The following is a 19804-nucleotide window of genomic DNA, read 5'->3' on the forward strand; positions in this document are numbered from 1 at the left end:
TTCGACCCTAAATAGTTGGGAACAAGCTCTGATGATGATGATTTTAACTCATATCGATGAGGGTTTGCTATTTAACAAACCCTAAAAAAAATGACATTTAGTTGATTGAGTTCAATTTTTGAGGCATTTTGATTGAGATTTTTTATTTTTAATTAACTGATTTTTTTCGAGATTTTTTTATCCAAAATGGTCAGTGAAATCATCCCCTTGGTGGTTTGGTGAAGTTATAAGGGGAAACTATACAAAAAAATTTTCCATTCAATGCCACTTGATTTCTCACCAAACTGAAGTGATATTTATGCCTGATTCTCTCCCACAATTTTCTCACTCTTGGATCCAAGTTTTATCGAGCCTCTCCTCGTTAAAAGTCCCTGCAAAATGTAGATCATGAGATGCTTATTACTTCCCATTATGATAATGTTGTGAAATTGGCCTAATTGTGAATTGGCATCAAGATAGTCATTGTATGGTATGTTTTTAAGACGTTGGCCATAAACCAGGCATACCTGATCTCTCATTGGCTTCCCATGATCATGATCCATTGAGAACTTGAGCATATTGGACTTTGTAATTAGGATATTGAGTTTTGTGGTGTTTGTATTTGAAATTCATTTATTAATTGGCATTGTAAATTTGAATAGTGCTGAATTTTTTAAGCACTTGATTTTATGGGGTGTTTTCTCATTCTCCATGCATAATTTGGTCGGACTTTTGTTAAGGAATCCTAATTATGTTGTAATCCTTGGTTTTAAGAGTATATGGATGTAATTAACGTTGCTGTAATTCCAGTTTAAGTGGTTGTAATTGAGGACAAAAAGTGCCTTGTGTCATGTAATGGTAGTGTACATTAAAGTTGTGTAGTTTATTGTCTAAGAAGGTTTTAAGTCTTGTGCCTTATTCTTGGTTCCGTTCACCATCTATTTGGAAGTTTCACTAATGAATATCACGCATTCTTGAGTGAGATCTTAAGATTAAAGAGTCACTAACATACTTAGAGGCCACAAATGATAAGAGGTGGATTGAAGCTATGCAAGAAGAAATAAAGGTCATGCATATCAATAATACGTGGGAGATTGTTAGAAGACCAGAAAATAAAAATCTGGTAGGTTGCAAATGGGTATATAAGGTGAAATATTAATCAGATGGAGTATAGAGAGATCCAAGGCAGCATTGTTAGCTGAAGGATTTAATCAGCAATACAGACTCCATTATCAAGAAACCTCAAGTCCAGTTCTTAAGATTGTGACAGTACACATTAGTATATCATTAGCCTTGGCCTATAATTGGCTACTCTACCAGCTGGATGTAAAGAATACATTTCTTCATGGTGGGAGAGGAGGTTTACATGGAGCAGCCACCACGATTTAGTAAGAGAGTATCTATGCAAATTGAATTACTCAATTTATGGACTGAAGCACGCATTAAGAACCTAGTTTCAAAGTTTCCATAATACATTAAAGGAGCAAGGCTTGAAGAGGGTTGCAGTAGTTCACTCCCTATTCATCCAAAGAAGATGCAGGTAAGTGCTTCTATACGGTGATGATATTATAATTACGAGTAGTTCGTATGTGTTGATTGCTGATGTGAAGAGATTTCTTAAGGATAAATTTCAAATGAAAGACTTGAGAAGTAAGGTATTTTCTTGGGATAGAGGGATCGAGATGCCAATGAAATTAAGCTATCTCAAAAACATATGCCTAAGATTTGTTACGCTAAATTAATATGTGAATTATAAGCCTTCTGAAAAGCTGTTGCTGTGAATAAATGATTGAGCAGAGATGAAGTGGAATTGTTAAGAGAACTAGAGAAATACAGGAGTATTGTAAGGGCTTTACAGTATATCATATTAACATGACCGAATGTATAATCTGCAATGATTAGGTATGTCAATTTATGCATATGCCCACTTCATCTCATATGGTAGCCTCAAGGAGAATAATCAAATGCATTAAAGGAACAGTGAGCGATGACATAGTCTATTATAAAAATGATATGAAGAATTTTCAAATTGAATCGGTAATGGGATATTCCAATGCTGATTGGGCGAGTGACCCAAATTCAAGAAGGTCTGTCTCTGGATTTTATGTTTATCTTGGGAAAAACATGCTATCACGGAAAGGTAAGAAACAAAAAATAGTTGCCAGGTCAAGTACTGAAGTTGAATGTCGGGTGTTAGGAATTACTATATCGGAGATGTTACGGATTCACATTTTGATGGCCACATTGGGCATGAAAATTTTAAGATCCACAGTTTTTGTGATAACAAGAATACCGTAGCCTTGGCAGCATATCCACTATTTCATGATAGATCTAAATGTATTTAGATTGATTATAATTTTGTGCGGGAATGGATTAAAGCCAAAGAAATTGAAGCAAGGTTTGTGGGCACAAAAGATCAAATAGTAGACATATTATCCAAGGAACAACATCAGTTTTTGAAGGACAAGTTGTACATGTTAAAACATGATATAAAACTTGAGCGGGAGTGTTAGTCATAATTGGTCAGGGGTGTATTCGTAAATTGTATACTTCTGTACATTATTCTTGTATCTGTAGTTTGTGTTCATTGTAAAAGACATTTTTATAATTTCTGGATTTATTCGTACCCTATCTGACCCTCAAATTAATTGGGGTTAGAAACATTATAAATATATATCTTTGAGCTCCTCACTCAAGTGTGAATTATCTCTACTTTGGCTTCCTCTCTATTTATCTCTACTTGAGCCACAACTTGTTCTTCCCTCTCAAGCATTCGAGGTGATATTGTAACCTTTTTTTGTTTGTGTGTGTGTTGGGGGGGGAGGGTGTAGGGGTTGGAGGGAGGGGGGAGACTGAGAGGGAGAGGGTGGGGATAGATCCTTGTTGGAGGGAGGGGATAAATCTCCTCATCCTAAAATCCTAAAATACTTTGTTAGACAAAGTATAATATAGTCTGATTTCATAGGCAAAAAGCCCCACACAAACAGATTGGGGTAGAGTGGATTCAATTGATCCCTCTGTAGTTTCATATAGAGGGCTCTTCAAGTGTAGAATAATTTCTATGATCATGGTAATAATTGTGATGTTTTATTCTTTTTTTGGCCTTGATTGGTGACCTACATGTGCGTGCTTCTTTTATATGGTTTGTGGCTTTTATTGAAGAATAATTTCCATTTCTCTTCCAAAATTGGTTTGTTTTACTTGACTGAGAAATAATTTCCATTTCTCTTCAAAATTTGCTTTGTTTTACTTCATATTTACTAATACTCTACTGTTTTACAAAATGGAAGTCGAATTCATTTCGATATTTTACTGTTACAACTTTGATGTCATTTTTTCATCACTTACATCCTAGGAGTATCAATTTTGTAAGGAAAATTGTTTCATGCGGGCTGGGCGGCATTTCTACATATGCGGTCCAGAAAGTGTAAAGCATCCATCTTAAAGATGGATGCACGTAGGTGTTCCATCTAAAAAAAATAGAAACTAACGGTCCAAATGTTTTCTTACTAGAATTATTATTTTTAGTTTTAAAATTTATTTATTTATTCATGTTCATGATCCCCATGTTAGGGATTACATGTCCTTAAAAATTAAGTTTTAAATCCATCTCGAAAATAGATTTATTAAGAGGCCCACATTTCTACATATATGGGCTTGGCCGCATAGAAATCACATCCATTTTGTAATGCAGCCATTTGCAGTCCCTAGCTTTATTCTTTGAGATGTGCTAATATTCCCTATGTATTTATTAGATTGTGGTATAAAAGGACCAATCTAAAGTGCGTATGTGGCATACAAGTGCTGGAATGAAAACTTTGTTTCTATTTTCTGCTTCTATATCCCTAATATCTATATACTTAACCTCCATCATACTTCAACATGCAGCGAGATTTAAGTGCCTGTTTGATCATCGTGTATTTTATTTAATAATTGCATTTCTTCTTTTGAGCTCTGACCTTAGTTGTTTACAAAATTTCCAGGCTGGCATTGAAGTTGCTAAACTCTTTTTAAATCAAGGAGAGACGGTATGTAATTTCTTGGAATATAGTTTTAATGCATTTATTTTCTTCTTTTACAGGTAATTGGTAGTTGAGAATTGGTAATTGGTCATTAAATAGTGAGAGGGTAGAAGAAACATGTGTCACTTGTGAGTTATTGCTTAGATCCAATCTGGTTTTTGTCATTATTTTCATTATTTGAAATCATTGAAAAATGCTAAAATCATTGTTTCCCTATTGACAGTCATAAAGAATGTCAAATTCATTCTCTTTGCTTTCGCTTTCAACTTTAGATAGCTTTGCCACTTTGCCTATATGTATGGAGAAAATTTATGTAAGCGCGCGAAGCTTATACACTATACAAATAAGGCGCACCTCAAAAACCTACCAATAAGGTTGTTCCAATCATGGAAAACTCTCCAATTGATCATCTCGACCTTGAGATGTATGGTATGGAGAGGAAAAAATGATTTGGTGTCCTTAAAATAGTACATCTTGTAGTGCATTATCTAGACCGTCCATTTTCAAAAATGTCTAGTTTTTTATAGATCCGCTTGATTTTCACGATTTCTGGAGCTTTGAATTTCGTAATTAGGGGTAAAAATAGATTTCAAGTCTTCGTAGGGGTTTTCATCATTGGAACTGCATCTTCTGACATGGTTTGGAGGCGCTCCTTTGATTATTTAAGGTTGAGGTTCACACCTTATATAAACTGCAGTGTTTGTGGGCGTGTGTAACATCCATTTTCCCATCTCGTTTTTCTATTCTATGGTTTATTCATCACCATGCATGACATTTTAGAATATTGGAGAAATTTAGGATCATACAACAATCAGGATTTCAGCTACCAAAAAAGGTTATTTTGACCCTGGAAAACTCTCAAATTTATCATCTTGATCACAAGATGTACAAATATGGAGACATAATGATTTCTAGTCCTTAAAATAGTGCATCTTGTAATGCATTATCTGAACTGCCTATTTTCAAAATTTTCTAGTCTTTATAAATTTGCTCGATCTGCACAACTTTTGGAGATTTGAATTTCATAATTAGAGATGAATTTTTAGGTCATGTAGGGGTTTTAGGTATTCGACCTGCAACTTCCGGCACCGTTTGGAGGTGCACCCTTGGTTATTGGAGCTTGACACCTTATACAGACTGCAGTGTGTGTGTGCATGTATGGATGTGTGTGAGTGCGTGTGCATGCTTGCACTCGTGGGCACACGTGTGTATGATCCACTTTTTCCATCTGTGTTTTCTTTTATATTGTTTACTCATTACCACAATATTAGAGAAATCTAGGATCATGAAGCTCTCTTGATTTCACATCAAGTACAACTACGCTTAAACCATTGAACATGATAAGTTTTCGCATGACACATTACCTTTCTTTATGTTTATAAAGAAGCCATGTCAGCAGTTTTTCGGGCATTTGGAACAATCTCATGTATTCAACTTTCCTCCCATATGGGTCTTTTTTCCCTTTTTTTATTTTTTATTTTTTATTTTTAACTGCAATGCAGCTACCAAAGTTTTCCCTTTATTGATATTGTTAAATTCCTGTTCTATATAGAAAGCTTAGCATCGTGAACTTGGGACTGTAACTTCCTTTCATTTTTTTGTTAAAGACAGAACGACTAGGAATTGTAAATAAGGGAACAGGGTAAGTCTATTATTCGGTCTTTGCTGTCCATTCCCATTGACTGGTGATGGAGATGAGCCCTTCCTCTCCAGTTGTATGGTCAATGAGGAATGGTTTATCTCTACTTTGCGTCATTGAGAAAGGACATTTGATACTGCATGAAGTGTAGAAATGTATACTACGTGTCATACCAATCCCCATTAATAAGGTAAAGGTAGATGTTTCAGCACCCCAATATAGCAGCATACAAATCGAGTTGGAAAAGATGGAACCAATTGATATCATCTGTTTGCTGAACTGATCACCTAGAAGTTTCACTCACTTATTTTTCTTTCCTTTTCATTATGTTAATTTTTAGTTATGCCTTCCCCAGTCCTACTTGAAATATAATTTATCTGTAATTGTTAATAGAGCTCTGTTTCAGATTTGAAGGATCTTTTTTCCCATGAAATCCAGGTGATATATACATTTGGGAGGGATCCACAGTTGCAAAGAAGTATCACGGCTGAAACTGCACCTCTAATATCTGCTCCTGTAATGGTATTGTTTTTCGTTTACTTGGAGCATGCATTCTAATGTTTAAACATCTATTTTATATTCACGAAAATCAGAATTAACTGAGTTTCCATATCCTGCCTGCCTGTTTATTTTGGATGTCCCTCTTTGCACCGCCCTAAATTTGACTCTGCAAGAATGAATGAATTGCATAATGATTCTCACAGTATTTGTGATTCAGTAATATAAAGGGTCATTTAAAATCAGTCCAGTTTGCTGCAAGTGCATGGATTAACTATGCTTGATTCTTCTAGTAGATACCGACTCTTGTTGACATCGGAGAGTTGCATAATGTAATTGTAATTATAGGTGAATTTGGTGGGGAAAATATTTTTGTATTATTTATGCATAAAATAAAAAAGTATGAGTCACTTGACTTCCTGGATAATGTCGCGTACTATCAAAAGATAAGTACACGATACGCACATGAACAGACACATGGATACATAAGCTGTGCACATAGTGCCTTCACTAGCAATAGAAGTGAAGGGCAATATGATTCTTCTCAAAGCTGCATTGGGAGCATCATGTTGCTCCAATGTACACTAAGAATTACTTTCATTTCCCAATTCCATATCGTGCCTTATCTCCTCACCTTAATTTGGAGTGATTTATGTGACTACTAGCCTAGCAATGTGCAACCCCATCAAGCTGCAAGTTTTGCCATACTATTCGCATGATAGCATCTCATGGCAGGAGATGGGGATCAAGAAAATTGATAGGAGTATTGATTCCTGTAATCTACTTTTAAGAAACCCTCATGACCAAATCAAATTGATTAGACATCTCCTGAATTGTTGGTTTTTTAGAATAGTTTGCTGAAATATAGGAAAATCTGTATGCCCCGAAGACCGACCCAATGCCAATCAGCAGTGTACTAAAATTCAGTTTAACCTGCCAATTTCAAAGCTCCTTATTGAGCATGAGCCAGCTACTGGGCTATTACTCGTTGAGTTGCTATTTTTTGATGGTACCGAGCCCAGTTTCAGGTCTTCTGCTGTGAGTAATTATTACTTTGCCTTGCTTTTGTTGCATGTGAAGGGCTAAACCTCCTGTTACTTCTAATACAGGTCCTTGTTAACAACCGAACTGCAAGTGCAAGTGAAATAGTGAGCAACCGACCTCCTTATAAAGCTAGTTTTGATTCAAACGTTATACAAAACTTTTTATTTTATAACCAGAAATGTTTTTCAGGTGGCAACGGCACTCCATGATAATTGCAGAGCAGTGCTTGTAGGGGAGAAAACTTTTGGCAAGGTCATTATTAGAGTCATTTGTAATTCTGTTTTCTCAATATCATTATTTTATCAATTCTTGCTTTCTTTGTAATCTTTGATCATGGTTCCAGTTTGGATACTTGTGTACAGGGACTGATCCAATCGGTATTTGAACTCAATGATGGATCTGGTGTGGTTGTGACAATTGGGAAGTATGTCACACCAAGTCACATGGATATCAATGGGAATGGCATAGAGCCTGATTTCACACGTAGACCAGGTGACATTCTCATAATTATATGTATTAACTTGAGGAAAAAGTTTATATAAGGTTGATGCCTTAAATTGTAGAGTTAAGTTTCACCTCAAAAATCTATTGAGAAAGGCTCTTTTGATATTGGAAAACCATCTAATTGATCTTCTCAAAATAGAGATGCATGCATATGGAAAAAAAAGAAGATTTGAAGTCCCAAAAATAGTTCTTCTTGCAATACCTTATCCAGACTGTCTATATTTAAGATTTTTATTCGTTTATAGATCTGCTTGATTTGAACAATTTGTAGAATTTAAAGTTTTATATTTGGAGTGAAAATAGATTCTCGGGCCATCCTAAGAATTTTCGACACGAAAATTACACCTTATAGCAAAGTTTGGAGGTGCACCTTATTCTGATTGTTTAAGGTTAGAAACTTGTGGAAACCACACCCTTTACTTAATGCACTTCTCGAGTGTTAACCTTTAGTTTACATGGTGATTTCAGGTTGGAACGAAGCTCTAGAACGTCTGTCTTCTTGTAAAACACAGCATTAGTTACTAGTTACATCATCTTCCTTCTTCAATCTTTGTATATTAAACTGCATTCTACATCAGGGGTTTTACAAAAATCTTCTAGAGTTGATGATTAGCAGAAAACGCTTATCTATTGTAGCCCTAGTTGTCAACAGCTTGATTTGTGTTGCAAAAAACATGACAATACAGCTGGAACCTAGTGCCATTGAGGTATGTTCAGCTAGGCATTTCTTAATCTGTTTTTGGTGGCTGGGCATCTCTAATGTGGTTCTTTTTTGTGTTTGCCCTTGAATTATCTTCCCATCAGCAGTTGATGATTTTGGGCATGACATTAAAGTGTATCTTGCTGTTACTTATGTATGTAAATCGAGAGAACGTCACATCCCAAATATGTTTATTTAAAACTATTTTATGCACAATAGGAATTGATATACTGGCATGGAAATTTCATAGCCATGAATATGTTTCTATGTGCGTCTGTTTCTAATCCAAAAGAGGTAGCATGTACAGACAAGAAATAGATATTTGGAATAACGAGAAAACAAAAAAATAAATGAAGGAAACCTGATCTAAAACCCAAGATTGTAAACATTTCCAGGCATACTAAAATTCTCAGAAACGCACGCGTGGTGCTGATCATCATATGATTGAGCTCGTGATTCCAACTTCCCATCATCAGTGCCCAATTCTATGATAAATCGATCTCTCCAGGATCACCTCGTTATACCTTATCTCTCTCTCTGCACGTGCGCGTGTGTGGATATTAAACTTCATTTGGCATCTTATATTTGTTATCTTCTTGGCAATGATGGTGGGAATGGGGTTGAGGTCGTGATGGTAGCCCCACTTGAGACTCCACTATCAGTCTAGGTTTTCAGTTCCAGTGATGCATTCGAAAACCACTAATTATTCCCCATTGATTTGCCAAAACAAATGGTTTTTTTTTTAAAATGAATACTTAGTGATGGATTAGAATAAGGTCTTGCAATATGCTCATATCCGGTTTTCTTTCCTTAGCTTATTAAAATTTACCCTAAGCCAAACCTTTTTTCAAAACTAAATCTGTCTAGGCAAATTTGAGACAATTATATCGCAATTTATTTTACTGCCTTGTTTGGGTATAATTTTTACCTATTACAACTTTTTCTTGATGCATCTTTGAGAAAATCTTACTATGCAAGTTTTTTTAATTTTTTTTATTTAGGTTACACATGACATATTACATTGGGACTAGAGTGTTGGACTCACATAAATTTGAGTTGATGCTTTGGTACATTCATAAAGTATCGAGAATAGCATCAAATATATGACCTATAGTCAGAGTATAATTCTAACTTTTGTATCAAACTTGATTTGCCTATTTGAATCTCTTCGTTGAATTTTCGGTGAATTTGAACCTATTATGTTACTTACACTAAACTTGTTGAAAGGATACAATGATATGCGTCATAAAGATGGTGCAAACATACATTCGAGATGAATACCCTAGGATCCACAAGCAATCATGCACGACCACATGTCATCATCAAAACAAGACACGGGACCACTATATGCACTCATTGTAACTACTGGATCCGATTGAGAGTCACTAATTGAAGTGTTTGCTGACTATGAATAGCTTTATCAAAAACATCAACTAAACTCGATTGAGAGTCACTAATTGAAGTGTTTGATGACTATAAATAGCTTTATCAAAGACATCAAGAGGAGAATGAAGGAGAAAGGAAGTGAGATAGATTGAGAAATACAGTTCCTGAGAGAGATCAGGTACACCAAGATATTTACGTGTGTTTGCCATTATATATGTTTGAACTAAATTCATACAAGTAGCCATGGCAGTAAGAGTTGCCAGTTTATCCTTATATATTTGTCTTTCTAACGAATTCATATGTGATTCATTGAAGTGTGGTGTTTTACATCTCTGTTGCATGAGACAATGAATGTAATCAACAAGGCGTTTACATATAACTTGAAATTGTTTGATTCCCAGAAATAGAATAAGGGAAAGCTTTCTGCTTCCCCTACAACATGAAACTTATATAATTTCCCTTATGCAACTGTCCATTTTGAATGGACGGTTGAGATGATGCCAATCACAATGTCGTGTATCTACACAAATTTATTTTTAATTCTTTTTTTTACAAAACATTTTTACACCAAATTTTGGCCATCCACTCTTCTATTAAACTCACACCTTTGAAAAATATTCTCAGTAAAATCAAATGACAAAATATCCCTAAAAGTTTTAAGAAGTAGTTTGGTCATTACATTTTATCAAAAATTATTTTTATTATCTGTTTTAGGTGTCCCATTGAGGTGATGGAATGTACCAATTTCATAGTCATATAATTTGTAAAATACTATGAGGTGTCGAATCTAGATCAAATGCTACAGTAGCTCATTTGATCTAAAACTGAAAAACTGGATGGGGGAAAGTACATATCTTCTATGCAGTAGGAGAGGTATAGAACCCTTTCAATTAAAATAAAGCTTTACTCATGGGTATATCTTAGTAGACTGATTGTTGAAGTTCTTTTAATTTTGTTATGTATTCTTCGCACACTTAAAATCACCCCAAAACTTTGGTGACTCCACTGGGGAGCAGTTCACATTTCTACTCTTCAATCACCTCTCGAAAGAGGTGGGGGTAAATTAATTTGTCCACTTCCTTTATGGTGGGAACAATTCGTGTTCCTATACCAATCAATATTGCATGTTCGACTAAGAGTTACATGGCCACTTGCCTGCAATCTACTGCTAGTCAACAACAGAATTCTCATCGAAGATCTATTCAGCAACGGAGGGATGCCTGTGAGGATTTTACTTGGAGTAAATAGGCATTATACTCCCAAAAAAGTTGGAAATCTTTTGCCAATTCAGAATATTATTTCTCTATCTCGTGGAGCGGGAGAATATGGGTGGCATCGGGTCAGGTCCGGTCTGGTCGGACCTGGACCTAGACTCGAACATGGAGATGCGACCCAAAAATTAAAGGAAAAAGTTTATATAAGGATGCTACCTTATAATGTAGAACTACGGATGCCCCTCAAAATCCATCGGAAAAGGTAGTTTTACTGTTGAAAAACCCTTTGATTAATCACCTCGACATCGAGATGTATGACTATGAAAAATAAAAAGATTTTAAGTCTCGGAGATAATGTATTTTACAACATATTATCTACACCATCCATTTTCAAGATTTTCATATGTTTATAGATCTACTTGATTTTAACCATTTTTTAAATTTAAAATTTTATAATTCGATATAAAAATAGGTTTTGAGATAATCCTAAGAACATTTTGCATCACAATTATATACCATGATAAAATTTGAAGGTGCACCTTACCTCTACACCTACAAATGCATTCGTATGCAAACTGCATCTAAAATTAAAATATCTGTGTATTATTTAAATATATTTCATATATTATGACCCAAAAAATATTACTAGACCTAGACACATACCTCAATAGTCTTCATGTCCAAGATTTGGACCGTGATCCAACCCACCGGGTTTAAAAGGCCCATACTGAGACCCAGATCGAATCTACCCCTCAGGTATTGGGTGAGGTCAAAAGAAGGGAATCCCCTCAATTCCCTCTTGATCACGCTTTCACCACTCTTCACCTACTCTCTCATGGCTATTTATTTATTTGTTATTTTCCTCACCCTTAAAACTAACTAACTGCCCACCTCGAGTTTCTTCAATTCACAAGAACCCACTCTTGTTGTGAAACGCCAAGAGAGTTTTGATCTTTGAAACTATGATATATCTATTTCCCCTACAAATACTATAGAAAGGAAAAGGAAAGAGAGAAGAAAGGTTAGTTTGTACAGGCTCAAGTGGCAGGTATGAACATCTTTTTCTCTGCCCCGCCTCTGACAACCCAGATTCTAAAGAGAGAAACTGCACTCTGAAACCCACCCACCCAGTCTTTTGCATCTAAATTTTATTATAGGGATACAGTTGTACCCCACCCACCCACCCACCCAGTCTTGCCACCTTCTCTTGGCGTCACCTACCGCCATTCCTTTGGACTCTGCTACTGCTGGGTAACCTAACCAACCAATTTCATTGATCGATTGATTGGGGTGTTTTAAGTTCCGGCCACCTTAATTCTTATTCTGTCAAAAAAAATCAGGGTTTATGCACAGGTGCTTTTGTCTGGGCAGGCCAGATGGATTAATACTAATACTCAACCCACCCACCTAACGGATTCCCGTGTACTGATAAACTCTTCTTCATTCTTTCTTAATTTTTGGAAGAGATGGCATTCAGTTTCTTTGTTTGTTTAGGATCGCAGTGTACTAATAATACTCTTATTCATTCTTTCTTAGTTTTTGGAAGAGATGGCATTCAGTTTCTTTGTTTGTTTAATCGTGCAGAAAGTGGGGGCTAATACAAATAATAATAATACAAGGGCATTCATTCCGGTTCCTGGAGGACGCCTTGTGGAGCTGTTTGCTTTTGATATTGCGAAGCACCTGCTCTTTCTCTGTCTTACTCTTTGTTTTGTAGTCCATCTGCAATGGAATTCTGAAGGCGACGCCCTTTCCATTTCATCCTTGTTTATTTTATTAGTTTTTTGAAAATGCACGAAATAATTATATTATATTATATAAAACAGATATTCTGACAAGTTTAAGCAATTAGGGAAAAGAAAAAGACATCAAAAAAGGGGTTCTCAAAAGTGTTTGATTTGATAATATGATAACAACAAATATTAGAGGATCGCGAGGTGATTGAGTTTGTTATAGAGGAGCAGTGGCCGACAAATTGGCCCCCTAAACACCCTCTCCATTAGGTGTCTTGGCAGCAGCAGAGGCAAGAAGCGATGATGATATCTTCTTCTTCATCTTCTGCCATAAAGGAAATACCTTTCCATTTCTCATTGGAAAACTTAGCCGGAAACCACCAAAGTTTCGAGCCCCAATACCCCACAGACCTACAAGAAGATTACGAAAGAAGATACTAGTACCACCACCACCAAATGCTAGGCAGCAGGCAAAAGGACTTCCATCACCACCCCCAATGGACTAGTGTCCCTTCTCCTTCGGATTGGGGGTCATATGGCCAACAGCTGCTGAGGAACATCAACGTTCTCTTTGATGGCTCTGCCAACTCCATGCTCTCAGATGACATGATGAAACCTCCAATCTCCTTCCCCAATCTTAAATCGACATCATCCTCATCACAGGTGAAGCAGGAGGGTGAGAGGAGGGGTGACTCCATCTCTGACTGCAGCGAGGATGACGACGAACAAAAGGGAAGGACTGGAAGGAAACATCAGTCTAAGAACCTGGTGGCTGAGAGGAAGAGAAGGAAGATGCTCAGTGAAAGGCTCTATGCCCTCCGCTCCCTCGTGCCCAAGATCACCAAGGCAGGCCAACATCACAACCCACCCCCTTCTCTCTTTTTTTTTTTTTTTTTCAAACTGTAAATTTTTTTCAGTCTTTTTTCCATCTTTCTTTATTCATCTTTCAATTATGCTCTCATTCTTTTTCGAAGTAAACATATGTAATTTCGTAGGTATGAGATTGTTTGTAGATGGATAGGGCATCCATCTTGGGTGATGCCATAGAGTATGTAAAGGAGCTGCAGATGCTAGTGAAGGCACTACAGGAGGAGCTGGATGAGACAACTGAGGAAGAGCAGTAGCAACAGCAAGGGAACGGAGGCGATGGTGGTGCTCCTCCTGCTACGACCCCTTCCTCTGATAGCAACAACCATGGCGGCTTTAGCGTCATGGAGGAGCGGGTTGAGGAATTCTCATCCACTACTCATCACCTGCTGCATATCCCCAACATCAACAATGACTCTTCCGATGACAAGGCTCAGCAGCAGCAAATGGAGGTATGTCCCATCTCAAAGCAGATATCACGGCCCGCTCGTTCTCTTCTCTCTACATTACTTAATCTCCAAAAACCACCTAATAGTGAAATAAGGAATGGTGATTTGTTTTCTGGTTGTTTTCAAGTTCAGGTTGGGGTGAACCAAGTAGGCGCCCATGAGTTCAACCTGAAGATATTTTGAGAGAAAAGTAGTGGTGGTTTTGCGAGCCTAATGTAGGCCATGGATGCCTTGGGCCTCGAAGTAATCCATGTTAATATCACTACTTACATGAGCCTCGTTCTTAATGTCTTCAAAGTCGAGGTATGTCTCTGCAATCCTTTCTCTGGGATAGAGCCGCCTCACTCTCGGTTCTGAGAATGCAAATTGGTGTGCTTGTGTTGTTGCCAGATGAGGGATAACGAAGCTATACAGGCAGAGCATGTGAGGGATTCACTTCTAGAGCTCACCCGCAATCCCAATGGTTGGCCTTCCCCTGTACCTAAATTGCAGCATGTCCACTTGCGGGAGCTCGCCACCAATCGGCGCCGCCAACTTCTCCAGCACCCATATTTGATACGGTTGTTTAATATACAATGTTTTGAATATTTTTAGTCTAAGATTTTTCTTCTTTCTTGAAATTAACCATATTAAGCAGTTTTAAATCACTCCCTTTTGTCTGAATTATGAACTTAATTTGTTTAAACTGCATCATGCTATTGTGGGGTTTGAATTGTTTAATGATAGCTTATTGCAAATGGTATTCGATATGCAAACCTTGAAACCATTTCATTTCATGCAGATTTTTATCATTTTTATAAGGACATCTTATTGGATTAAATTCTCGCCCATGCTTTTGCCCTTTATGATACTTAAAAGGCATTGTGGTGAGGATGTGATGCATTGAGTTCTATTCCTAGTGTGGGCATGAGCAGAGAACCTCTTCCCTCGTGTGAGTATTTATACATTAAAAACATAAATATATAGGACACAATCCTCTCACACAAATTGCCACAGAGTTGAGACAAAGGTGTTATTAGCAAAATTCATGGTGCTTTGTCATAACTAGAGTGGCATATAGATAACAAATTTATCCGTCGAACAACATCTAAGTCGTTCTTGTCTTAACATAAACATTCATGTTTCTTACTTCTTTCTTTCTCTATTCTTTCAATACGGTTCTTATTTTTTCTCTTCATGGCGATTTCTTATTTTTTCGCATCAAGCACGGTGCAGATTGAATCTAACATATTGTGATAACATAATTTTGGACCATCAATTTTCAAGATTTTCAAGTTTTCATAGATCTGCTTTATCTATACTATTTTTAAAGCTTTACATTTTAGGTCTCAACTGTCCGTTATCGTGTCTTCTTGCGATAACTTCTATATTGTTTTATTTCTCTCTAAAACATAACTATCTCGCTGGTTATTGGATGTCGGTGATTTTTCATATACGTGAGGTAGTATCTGATCATCGGTTCTTGTGGATCGTGGTGTTCATCACTAAGGCATCATGGTTGATGAACATGGTTAACAACCGGGTACCGGGAATAAGCCCATCCAGCAAGAACGAGACATTCAAGATATTTAGTTAGAAAATTTGAGAAGGCAAGTAGCAGAGCTGACCCAGCGTTTAGCGCAAAACCAGTCCCATCACACTATGATTAATGGTGGTAAGTCGAAAGCTGCATTCAAGAACCCGATCTATGCATTTGCTCCACGTCTGAAGCCTCATGTTCGGGAAAATAGATCATGGGATTTAGTTGATCTACATGATTTGAAAGAGAACGAGGTTGATTTTGGCCTAGTTCGTATCGAAAATCAGCAAGTTGTAGATGTGCCACCAGTTTTTGTTACATATTTAAGTGAAGAATAACATTTCGTATGAAATAAGATCTACGATGATAATCAAGATTTCATGGTTGAATTGATATTTGATGAGGAAAAAGATGAAGCACTCAAAGGAGAATAGATATGTGAAGTTATCGGTTCAGTCTTAGAATCTAACACTAATATTAAAGATACACTCGTGATGTGTTCCAATCTTGACAAATTCAGCAGGGCTAAATGGATGAACTGATTCAATTTCAATAAGTATATGTGGCGGAACATATTTTATTGACATACAATGATCCTTTCCTCGAGGGTTTCTTAGTTTCAATGCACGATCACTATGTTTTGATTAGTGTAGTAACCCGCAAACCCTAAGATAGTGTTTATAATATTTGAGTTAACTGACATAGACTTCATCTTAACTTATTTCAAAACTCGAGAATGAGCTTTCTCCAAATAGGGGAAAATGATACATATCAAGAGATTGATGGATTCAATATTAATTTTAAGGGACCTTTATTACTTCGTTATTTTCTTTATGAATATATTTTTGTTTTTATCTTGTTAGGGATAAATATTAGAAATAGGATTACAATGTTTTTTGTTTTTTGGTTAGTTTGATAAAATCAATTTCTAGCAAGCTTTTTCTAATAGAATAAGAGATCATTTTTTCAGGAAAGATAAGTCCTTTTTTATATCCGCATGTGTGAGCTTTCTTTGAGGAAGGTTTCTACTTATATGAGGTTTTATCATTTGGGTGGGGACGTGGATAGAAGCATCTAAAGACAAACTTGCTGCCGGCTCTTCTCGAGGGGGTGTTTCTGAGACTGTTGCACCATCTCAAGCGAAGGGGAAGCGGGCTGCCACGGCTATTCCTCGTGCACCAACTCGTCTTGCAGCACGGGATTCGAAGCGCAAGGGGCATAAACTCCCATTGGTTCGGGAGTCGGTCGATGGCTCTTCACCACCTGCTTCCTTAGAGTTCTATGTGTCTCCGGTGGTCTCAAATTCACCTTCCGCTTTAGAGGATTCATCTTCTCTTTCACCTGAGCCTTCTTTTGGCTCCTCAGAGGTTCCAGCAGGTGCCAGGAAATGAGGCCTGCGGCTGAGGGAGAGGGTCCAGTCCCAATGGAGATCAATGGGGCTGACAATGCAAGCCTTGAGGGTGCTGCTCAAGGTGAGGAAATTGTTGTAGTCCAGGAAGCTGCTACACTTACTGAAGCAGAGGATGCAGTCATGGAAGGGGCAACCCATGCTCTGCTCAAAACAGGGGGGCCTGTGGTGATAGAGGAGGCTGGGGCTCCGGTGACTGAAGAAGGGCTACCTGAGCAGCAGGAAGTTGCTGCTTTGAGCAAAGTAGCTGTAGAAGAGGTCGAAGAGCCAGGACATCTTCAAGGGGTTGACCTCGAGGGCTTAGAGGCGGTACCCCTGGTTGCAGAAGAGGCGGGCCTTGTGGAAGAGCCAGTAGTTGAAATGACTGTCCTGGGGGATAAGGGCGAAGAAGGAGAGGGGAGAGGCGTCGCACCTACTGAGGCAGAGGTGGGGGTTCAAGAAGAGAGGAAGCAAGAAAAAGACACCACCCCGGGAAGGAGGCTACCGTGGTGCACCATGATACTGAGGCGGTAGCTCCAGAAGGGGAGGTCGCCCTTGCCCGGGTTGAGGCTATGGAGCCTACAGAGGGCAATGCTGCAGACCTGAACATGTGAGGGTCGAGCCCGAAGAGGTCATGGGAGGGGATTTGAGCGAGAGGGCTGTTGTTGAGATACCAGGGCAGCTTGAGGTTGCCCCTGAATCTGAGGAGCTTGAGGCCTTGGGTTTCGTGGTCTCTCCCGATACGCCAGTGACCCATCTGGCCACTGTTCCTGTGAGTTCTGTGGCTGCAGCTGGGGATTCTCCTGCTGTAGTCATGCCTGTTGCGCTGCCTAGGCCCATCCTCAGTGGAATGCCTGGAATTATCATGGAGATGCTTCGGGCAGGCATTCAAATGCTGAAGGAGCTAACCCTGGCCAAGCTTGGTGACGCGTTCACGCAACTGAGGCAGCTTGCCCTAGGGGCCACACCAGAGGCCATCCCGTATTTTGACAACATCGTGAATGAGCATGAGGGATGGAGGGTGAAGGCTTTGCAAGAGAAAGAGATTGTAGCGCGACTAGGGGGACTCACAGTTAGAGTCCTTGGAAGCCTCACTAGCACACAGCCGCGAACTGGTGGAGGCCCAGCTACAAGAGTGGGAGGCTATTGTCTCTCATAGGTCCGCCCTTGCTAAGAAGGCTATAACACACCACTACAGGGTAAAGGCCCTGAAGGCAAAAATAGCGAAGTGGGAGCGAGAACTTGAAAAACTGGAGAAGAAGATGGCAGCTTGGGGGGCTGAGGATAAGAAGCTAGGTCAGAAGCTGCTTGACCTCTCATACTCTTTAGGCAAAACATTGGGCTTGGTGGAGCATGAGGTCGGGCTAGTGACCGAACTGAGAGGAGATATCCAGCAGGCGAAGGCATTGGCAGAAGTGTGCAAGGGAAAGGTCTATGAGATCATTAACCATTTTTTATAGGGCCTTCTTTCTCTTCTTCTTCTTCGCATTTCTTCTATTGTAAAGGAAAGGATGATTGTAATGCCCCCTTGATTTATGAATGAAATAGCTATTTCCTCTTTATGTGTGATGCACGTCTTTTACTCTTCCTTCTCTTTCTGCTTCATTGTTTCCACCCTTTCACAATGTGAGACAAAAAAGAATAGCCCACTCCTTGCTTTGTCTTATGACAGCTTGCTGTGGCTTCAATGACCTCGAATGGGGGAGCAGCTGCTTCCTCACCCGTTAGTGTTTGATTAGACAGGGGCTCATAATTCATGGTTCTCATGATTTGGTGAGCCTATTCGTTGTAAATACTCCAATCTAGGGGATTCTTGGCTTCGATTCGGAGTGCATTGCTCTTGAGTTGATTATAGATCTTAGTCTTAGGGACAAACTCCTTTAAGTGCTTTGAAGCGACGCGCATAACCTCCAACTGATTCTGGAGACTGTGAACCTCACTTCTCAGCTCTTCCATGGGGTCTCGTTCTTGAGAGCCTGAGGCTGACCTGTGCTTGCCTGCCCTTCTCCGAGAGCATCTGAGAAGTGTAAGGCCTTCTTTTGGCTACTGATGATCTCCTTGTTCAAGGAGGATGGGATTTAGAGTATCTTCCTTGGTGGTTGGTATGACAGTTCTGCTTCTAGGAGAGTAATGGGCACATGCAGGACTTTTTACTGGTCCGGTGTGTAGGTGACCCTCGGTGCTGGAAGGTCTAACTGTAGGGCTTTGTCAGCCTCAAGAGTTGCTTCTAGCTCATTATTTTGTTCTGATGAATTAGAAGTGGAGTTAGAGGGGGAAGCTTCATCTTGGGGGGATGACACCATGACCTCAGAGATGTGGCAAGGTATACTTGAGTAAATAGGAGTTAAGGGGAGGATCTTGCCTTGTCTTTCCTCCTCTTTGAACATGTCCGTAATCATTCGCCCAAGGTCCTCGACATCATCATGAGACAAGGGTCCTATCTCTCTCACAGGCTTCAAATCATAATCCTTTGACCTTTCTGTTGCTGGAAGATCCGTGAAATAGTACTTAATGTTAGTATAGTGAGTCTTGCTACTGGGAACGGCCTCTTATCAGCATAGACCGTGTGTTGTCTCCCATCTTGACTGTATTTGAAGCATTGGTGGAGTGTGGATAGAACCACCCCCTGCTTATGAAGCTAAGGGCGGCCGAGCAAGACATTGTAAGATGTATCAGTGTCGATTACGTGAAACTGAGCGTAATCATTCAGGTCACCGATCTTTAGGCGAAGACGAATTGTCCCAGCTGGCTTTCTCCTGATTGGTTGAACCCTTGCACAGTGATGTGGGTAGGAGTGAGGTCCCCAGATCCTAATCCCAATCAGGTGAAGATCCTTCTTGGGATCAGGTTGACTGCTGACCCT

The 19804-nt window shown here is 38.8% G+C and overlaps 1 protein-coding gene and 1 non-coding gene across 10 annotated transcripts in view; both read left to right on the plus strand.

The window, feature by feature from the left end:
- The window catches only part of LOC18428503 (Peptidase S41 family protein), a 63528-nt gene extending 50783 nt beyond the window's left edge, over nucleotides 1-12745 (plus strand). For 5 of the 9 annotated variants that reach the window (XM_020663792.2, XM_088847741.1, XM_011622973.3 and 2 more), the window contains exons 7-12: nucleotides 3963-4007; nucleotides 6079-6162; nucleotides 7248-7286; nucleotides 7372-7434; nucleotides 7545-7674; nucleotides 8155-8572. In XM_020663792.2, coding sequence (XP_020519451.2) covers nucleotides 3963-4007; nucleotides 6079-6162; nucleotides 7248-7286; nucleotides 7372-7434; nucleotides 7545-7674; nucleotides 8155-8204 — 411 coding nt within the window. In that variant the 3' untranslated portion in view covers nucleotides 8205-8572. Of the gene's footprint in view, nucleotides 1-3962; nucleotides 4008-6078; nucleotides 6163-7247; nucleotides 7287-7371; nucleotides 7435-7544; nucleotides 7675-8154; nucleotides 8573-9869; nucleotides 10149-12570 lie in introns of those variants that run through there. The other 4 variants (XR_016041361.1, XM_088847738.1, XM_020663791.2 and 1 more) reach the window with 2 other exon arrangements.
- A 154-nt stretch (nucleotides 12746-12899) lies between these two features.
- Nucleotides 12900-14733, plus strand: LOC18428501 (transcription factor ABORTED MICROSPORES; the record flags this gene model as incomplete). The annotated part of the gene is made up of 6 exons (XR_016041384.1): nucleotides 12900-12935; nucleotides 13161-13565; nucleotides 13733-13842; nucleotides 13906-14038; nucleotides 14168-14338; nucleotides 14426-14733. It is a non-coding gene; the product is annotated as a transcription factor ABORTED MICROSPORES (transcript).
- Nucleotides 14734-19804: the final 5071 nt, after the last annotated feature.

This window comes from Amborella trichopoda, chromosome 9 (genome assembly GCF_054954075.1).
Source record: "Amborella trichopoda isolate Santa Cruz 75 chromosome 9, AtrichopodaSantaCruz75HAP2 v2.0, whole genome shotgun sequence".
Lineage (NCBI taxonomy): Eukaryota > Viridiplantae > Streptophyta > Magnoliopsida > Amborellales > Amborellaceae > Amborella > Amborella trichopoda.